The 6,987-nt window shown below is 30.2% G+C and overlaps 3 protein-coding genes across 4 annotated transcripts; 2 read left to right on the top strand and 1 right to left on the bottom strand.

Annotated features, from left to right (window-relative positions):
* The first annotated feature begins 1,452 nt into the window (after positions 1-1,452).
* On the top strand, positions 1,453-3,437 carry LOC108001876 (enoyl-CoA hydratase domain-containing protein 3, mitochondrial). Of its 2 annotated transcripts, none has more exons than XM_017063150.3 (6): positions 1,453-1,714; positions 2,015-2,101; positions 2,252-2,425; positions 2,525-2,712; positions 2,811-2,971; positions 3,047-3,437. In XM_017063150.3, exons 1-6 carry the CDS (start codon positions 1,673-1,675, stop codon positions 3,274-3,276), a joined length of 882 nt encoding a protein of 293 aa, XP_016918639.1. In that variant the 5' UTR covers positions 1,453-1,672; the 3' UTR covers positions 3,277-3,437. The 2 variants fall into 2 exon arrangements, with proteins under 2 accessions (XP_016918639.1, XP_061929000.1); XM_062073016.1 differs by having other exon boundaries at positions 1,480-1,714; positions 2,015-2,131.
* Positions 3,438-3,587: 150 nt separating this feature from the next.
* Positions 3,588-5,473, top strand: LOC108001897 (uncharacterized). The gene is made up of 3 exons (XM_017063203.3): positions 3,588-4,243; positions 4,388-4,537; positions 4,973-5,473. Exons 1-3 carry the CDS (start codon positions 4,081-4,083, stop codon positions 5,185-5,187), a joined length of 528 nt encoding a protein of 175 aa, XP_016918692.2. The 5' UTR covers positions 3,588-4,080; the 3' UTR covers positions 5,188-5,473.
* A 54-nt stretch (positions 5,474-5,527) lies between these two features.
* On the bottom strand, positions 5,528-6,494 carry LOC108001898 (uncharacterized). Its single transcript, XM_062073009.1, has one exon. The coding sequence runs from the start codon at positions 6,492-6,494 to the stop codon at positions 5,547-5,549; it is 948 nt and encodes a 315-aa protein (XP_061928993.1). The 3' UTR covers positions 5,528-5,546.
* Positions 6,495-6,987: the final 493 nt, after the last annotated feature.

Raw genomic sequence — 6,987 nt, 5'->3', positions numbered from 1 at the left:
TTTTCATCTCATAAATATTCCATCATATATTACGTTCGATCGTACTTGTAGCGAGACCACATATCGATTATCGATTCACCAGATATCGATTCGAGTTTGCGCACAATTAAAAATATCATCTTACCTCTTGTCACTTATTTAATTTTTCATGTGAAAAAACCGATCTATGCGATCGGAGATCAGAAATATTAATTCGGATCCATCGCTAGCTCTTCTCTTTTCCGTTTATGTGTCTGAACACCTTCACGTCCGCGTGGTTCTCGTATATATTATTAGAAAACGGTCCCGGCCGTGAAACTGGAACTGGACGGAAGTATAGCACGAGAAAAATTCACGCGGTAATCACTAGGATCTCTCGACGCGTTATTTATGTTAGACAAACCACCGTAGTTTTATAAATACTAACAGAGACTGTTTGACATATGCAAACTTACCCTCAACCTCCGCCATGTTAGTTGTTAGGGGAAACAATGATCACTATGGTAACCGATGACAGGTTATCCTACTGTTGGAGAGTTCGGAGGTTTGATCAAATTATGTGACATTGCCCCCTGCTTCATATGATTATCGATCTATTTATTATATAAATTTTTTATTATATAAATTTACTTATTATAGAATTTGTAAAATAATTAAAATGAAATTCTGTTCGTTTAATTTATTTTTTAAAACTTTTTCACATATATTTGTTATTTCATTGAATTAATTTATCCAAACGTTGAATTTATATATTCGGCAATATTTAATATCGATAGAACTCAAATATTTAAAATATTCTGCTTTTGAAATTTTCGTAGTTTTAATTCTGATTATATATATAGTATAAACATTGAAGATAATTTTTCTGAGATAATGATTTGAAAAAACAAAATAGATTTAGATAAAAATAATTTAAATATTTAAAAGTTTTTTTTTTTAAATCTGAATTTGAAATAATTAAAAAATTAAAATCTAAAAAATTCAGATTTTTTTTCATTAAAATTAATAAAAACAAATTATAGAAATATAAAAATTTATATATATAGATTCTGTTAAGATTTATAATGAGTAAGTTGGACAACGATACTATAAAGTTAAGTCAGAAATCGGCACTATCTTCAGAGTGAATATGAATTTGTATAATGAAAACAAATAGGGAAAAAGATGGAAATAAACTAAAAATTATGAAATCTACGCCATCTCTTGAGTACTGTAAATATAAATAATGAAATGGGACAAAGAAAAAGATAATATAACAAGTAACTCTTACTGCCATCTTTTGAAAGTCAAAGATACTTCTTCAGAAATAGAGGAAAATAAAATAAGAATTAAAGATCAGTGCCATCTCTTAAATATTTTTGGAAAGATAATTAATGAGATTTTTTTAATATTAAGAAGATGGCGATAATGACCAATTCTTATCTTATTTCTATTCTTCTTCTATTATTTTCCGTGTTTTATTTGTGATATTCTGAAGATGGCGTTATTTCCCGGATTTTTATTCTATCTTTATCCTTCTCCTATCATTTTCTCTCATTATCTATATTTCTATTTTATTTGTGGTATTCTGATTCATAAGTGTCTGTGTTTTACTATTACTGATATCAATTATTGATATTAATTGTGCTGTGAAAAGTAACGAAAAATTAATATTATTACTTAAAAAAAATTAATATAAAAAATTTAATATAAAATGTTACGATTAATGGAGAGAAATAATTTTATTTATTCTCAGGTAAATTTTTATAATAAATTATATGTATGAATGTATTAATAGAGGTTATATAATTTGTTATTATAATGAATAATATTTTTAAATATATTGTTTTATTAATTAAAAATTTAATTCGATAAATTTTATATTTCGAAATATATACACGTATGCATACACAAAAAGTATAAGTATATATAAGTAATATTGATATCCTCAAAGATCTACAAAGATTTCACAAATGGCATGGCGGGAAATACGAAATAATAATTTCAAATTAATAATTTCTTGGATTCTATGTTAATGATATATCGATATTTTTAGGTGAAAAGATATGTTCCAAGAACATTTTCTACAAGTAGAATTTCATTGTCAGAAGAAAAATATCTAGATGTCAAAGAAGAAAATGGAGTAAGAAGATATATTACATATACAAAGCTAGTACCAATAAATTTCCTATTTATTATTCATTATTAAACTTACAATTAGGAGTAAAATATTTTTTTTTTAAATTTTATGTATATATATATATATACACTATTAAATCATTTTTATAATTAGGTGCGGACATTAATATTGAATCATCTTCCTTCTCGTAATTCTTTATCTTTAAAAATGTTAAAATCTTTATGGAAGAACATCATACACGATGAAAATAATAATAATCTTCGGACGATAGTTATTAAATCTGGATTGGAAAAAATATTTTCTGCTGGACATAATATAAAAGAACTGGTTTGTAGATGGAAAAAAAAAAAATAAAAATAATGCGAATTTCTTAATATAAAAATTTACGTTCGTCACACAGAGAAATGATTACCTTGCGTCGTTTAGACTAATAACAATGGGAAGCTTCACAAGGAAATCTTTGAAACGTGCTCACAATTGATGCAAGCAATTACTAAAAGTCCTGTTCCAATAATTGCTGCTGTAGATGGTGTAGCGACTGCAGCTGGTTGCCAATTAGTTACGTCATGTGACATCGCTATTTGTACCGAAAGAAGTTCATTTTCTACACCAGGGTATATTTATCTTTTTTTCTTTAATATAAATATATGATTATATTACATTCATTTGGATCATAATTTAAACAATATTTACTTATTATTAATTTTTTTAGAGCCAATCTTGGAATATTTTGTTCTACACCAGGTATACCCTTGATTCGGAACGTGTCCAAAAAAGTAGCAACGTATATGCTTTTCACAGGTTTTAGCATCAATGGTAAAGAAGCGTATGAAACAGGTCTCGTAAGCAAAGTTGTGTCCCATGATAAAATTGGTAAATTCATTGGAACAATTAAATAAGACAATATTATAGATATACATGTAAAATTTTATTTTATTTCATTTTTAGAAGACGAAATTGAAAAAATTACTACAGCTATAAATATGAAGAGTCGATCGATCGTACATGTTGGAAAAACGTTTTTGTACGAACAATTGGATCTTGATACGTCGACTGCATATTCTTTAGGAACCGAAAAAATGATTAATAATTTAAAAATGAAAGATGCTCAAGAAGGAATCAAAAGTTTTATTGAAAAAAGAAAACCTGTTTGGAGGCATGATTATGAGAAATATTAATATATATATCGGTATGGAATGTGTAATATAAATTTTCAAAAAAGAAAAAATATATATATATATATATCATTGAAATGCTATAAACGACGATCTTTATTATATTTTTATATTAAATTATCATAATTTTCCATTTATATCGAATAAAATGTTTATGTGTCTAATATGATGTTATTTTTATACAATTTCTTTTTCTTTTTATTAAATAAAAATATCTATCATCTTATTAAACGAAAGTAATATTTTTTTTTGCATTGTTCGAAAAATAAAATGAAAAAAAAAATTCAAAATTATAATATGCAAAATCGTAAACGTACAAGAATTATTGCGTTATTTCATGTACACATATATATGATACATATATATATATATATATATATATATATAGGTCACGTATCGCGCGAGTACTTACGCATTTTAAATCCGAGAGGTCTTCAGAGATAAAAGAATCGTGGTGGTCGAGATCATTAAAAATCTCGAAAGGCAGCCGATATCTCGTTACAAAGACGTAAATTTTCTTTTCCTATTTTGTTTCGCCTCCAATCTATCTCTCCCCACTTGTTTGCAAAACAAGTTCATAAATCGAAACGAAATTATTACTCCAACTTATTACGACGTTGATTCCTAACGAAGTGACAGAGTCGAGCTTTCTCCTTTCCTCCTACTTTTATTATTAATTTTTTAGCTCGTCTGTAATAATAAGAATCGTCTGTAAGATAAGAAAAAGAAGGGAAAAGAAAAGAAAGGAAGAAAGGCACTTTGGTTTTTTTTAGAAAATATCTTTTTTTTATTTTTATCGATCGGTCGATGATTGATTTGAAGAGTGCTCGTCGCGGCTGTATGAAGTTTGTAATATTAAAACAAAATCGAAAATCGTGGTGGAAAAATCGGCACAATCCCAAAATTAGAAGAGCAACGGTGACAAGCGTTAAAAGAAAATTGGCAAAACTGCTCTTTGAAACTTGCGAAGGTTTGTTTTCGATATTAAATCGTTTTATATATATATATATACATATATATATATCTGTGTGTAAATTATTTCTAGAAGCGATCAACGTTTTATCATTTTTTTTTTATTCGATTTAAAATATTGCCTTTTCCTTTTTTATTGCAGATTGTAAGAGAATGGCATCTATTCCGCAAGGCGCGTTTGCGGCGTGCAAAGTCCGTTGCAATCGAGAACGCAATACTACGATATCACGGATGGAGAAGAAAGAAAAATCGTGTAAAGAAAATACATTCAACATGAGACCCCCATTGGAAGGTACTTATCAGACTTATCAATGACGTATCCTGTTTTTAGAATATACTGGAATGTCGCTTCGCGAATATTTTTAGATCATATCGTATATTGGTATTAAAATAAATAATAACGTATATAATAATATATAAGAAATATATCGTGTATTCGACTTTCCAGTATCCATTCGCTAAATAAACTTTTGCTACGTTTGTTCGTTTATCTTTCCAAGAGGCTATGTAAATTTTTGAATTATGAAAAAAAAAACAGCTATTTTTAAACAGCTTATTTAATATCTATCCAGTATAAGATATTCGATTAATTTTGTTTGCCACGTTGAATAATTCAATATATTCATTGAACAAACTCGATAATAAAATCAAAATTATACGAAACTATGAATTTAACGCGTGAAAATTTTGGAATACAATGAATGATTCATTTTTTTTTTTTTCACAGGTTGGGAACTTACGCCGCTAAAATATAACAGCAAATTAATGAACAGCATCTGGGGACTTTATAATCGTTATTCGGTTCACAATTTCAAGAAGAACAATTCCAACGAAGGGGTGTTTAAGACGTTCGTGGCGGCTTGGAAAATTATTTTTCACGACCGTGCACCCGCCGCGAATTCGGTGACCGCAGTTGCCAAAAACGGTTCTCAAATTATGTAAGAGAGAACATGTATATGATTCCCGATTTCACCTTTGATACGAAACATTGAACGAATGTAGTGACGATCGTTTATTCAATGTGCAATAATTAAAAAAAGAAAAAAAAAAATGTTTAATATTATTATTACGATTTGTAAGTATAAAGAATTGTAACAGTATTGCACATTCTTTCTACAGCATTTTTTTAATAATAAATGTGATCTTTTTTTCCTGGAATTAAAATCGATCGAATTTTATCATTCATATCACTTGTCGAACAGATTGAAATAAATACGATATGATAAAATTAGGAGAGATTATTAAATATCCCTGTACGGACAAAAATGAATATCGAAAAGCGTGTGATTAAATATCCTTTTTTAATCGAAATGAACATTGTGATTGGAGAAACTACAGCAAGAAAGGCTCAAGTCGGACGACGGCCCCGCATAAGTAATCCTTTCCAAATCATTGAGCCAATTACTTTCGTTACTCTTTTGACTTATATGGCGTATCACGTAGGTTCTCGGTTTCCGACGTTCCGACGAGCAATCATCTTCGACGTTGGTGGAAACGTTGGAAATATTCACTTCCAGATCCAACGAGCCCAAAGAAGGCGATGAATCTGAATCCTTTACGGGCAAGATATTTTGGTACATATTCTTGCTGTTCGTACCGGACAAATTATCCTTCGCCTCTTGGCAAGTTTTGGCAAGCGGAATATCTTGCTCGCTCGTTTTCTGATCGTTCCATTGGGTAAAGCTATTCTGCTTTTTCTTGAACGAGTATTTGTTAGAATTTTTCCTCGGGCATGGATAATGTTTCATATCATCCATCTCCCCGCATATCGTGAATGTGCTCTCATTGGAATTTTTTACAATTTTTTTCGTAATCACGGCATTCTTTATTTTAGAGAAGCAAAGGTTCGACTGCTTGAGATAAGAGTTCTTCGAGTTTCGCCTCGAATTATTAGTTACATTCGTTTGCGTGGATTTTGTCGCGGATTGCTTACCGGGTTGGTCGTCGATGCCCTCGGACGAGCACTCTTGGGGAGAATCCTCGGCTCGCGGGATGTTCGCAAAGGTATACGAGTCCGAATAAATGTTCACGTTCGAGTTGGGGGAGGAGCACACCGAATTTTCCACCTTTACGTCTAATTCGCAACTTATCTCGGAACAATGCGGAACAAGTGTTGCGTCGGTGCTCGGGGTTACTTTATCGGCTTGGTCAGTTTCAGCTCGCTTTGGGAACGATTCGTGATAATTTTTATCCTCCGGTTTATGGTCGACGCGCAATGGCGCACACGGAGATTTCGTCGTGCACTGCATTTCCTGCTTGTCGTTTGTTTGATTACCCCGGCTTTTCAAGTATTTGATCCGTGGCGGCAATTTCCATATATCTTTTCTTTGGTTAGGGAAAATATAATTTAAAAACGAGGACAACGGGGGATCGATATTCGAGCAAGGATAAAAAGGCTAGGGGAAAGAATCGCATTGGATAAAATTTCGTTAGTGATGAATAAAGAAACGAAATTGCTCAAAATAATTGGAAACTTATCCTCCAACGAATAATTCGTTTGCCGAATACAGAACATGATCGGAGAATTTGAAAATTTTCAGATTAATTTGGGGAAAATTGCCGGTATAAAAGGATATAAAAGAATAGTGAAATACGTGCAAATGTATTCATTTTAAAAATTGATTTTTCTTTGTTTCTTTAATTAAAACGTTAGATTCACAAGATAATAGAAAAAAAAAAAAAAAAAAACAATTTTCAATGCGATTTCCTAATTACTTTGAGTAGCGTAAATTAATTGATATC

This window comes from Apis cerana, linkage group LG3 (genome assembly GCF_029169275.1).
Source record: "Apis cerana isolate GH-2021 linkage group LG3, AcerK_1.0, whole genome shotgun sequence".
In the NCBI taxonomy this organism is placed as follows: Eukaryota; Metazoa; Arthropoda; class Insecta; order Hymenoptera; family Apidae; genus Apis; species Apis cerana.
The sequence above is the reverse complement of the archived record's forward strand: the minus strand, read 5'-3'. Positions and strand labels throughout refer to the sequence as shown.

Coding starts and splice junctions, on each gene's coding strand:
- LOC108001897 (XM_017063203.3), top strand. CDS start 4,081: ATGATTGATTTGAAGAGTGCTCGTCGCGGCTGTATGAAGTTTGTAATA. Junction 4,244..4,387: donor GCTCTTTGAAACTTGCGAAG/GTTTGTTTTCGA, acceptor TTTTTATTGCAG/ATTGTAAGAGAATGGCATCT. Junction 4,538..4,972: donor CATGAGACCCCCATTGGAAG/GTACTTATCAGA, acceptor TTTTTTTCACAG/GTTGGGAACTTACGCCGCTA.
- LOC108001898 (XM_062073009.1), bottom strand. CDS start 6,494: ATGCAGTGCACGACGAAATCTCCGTGTGCGCCATTGCGCGTCGACCAT.
- LOC108001876 (XM_062073016.1), top strand. CDS start 1,673: ATGTTACGATTAATGGAGAGAAATAATTTTATTTATTCTCAG. Junction 1,715..2,014: donor ATAATTTTATTTATTCTCAG/GTAAATTTTTAT, acceptor CGATATTTTTAG/GTGAAAAGATATGTTCCAAG. Junction 2,426..2,524: donor GACATAATATAAAAGAACTG/GTTTGTAGATGG, acceptor TGCGTCGTTTAG/ACTAATAACAATGGGAAGCT.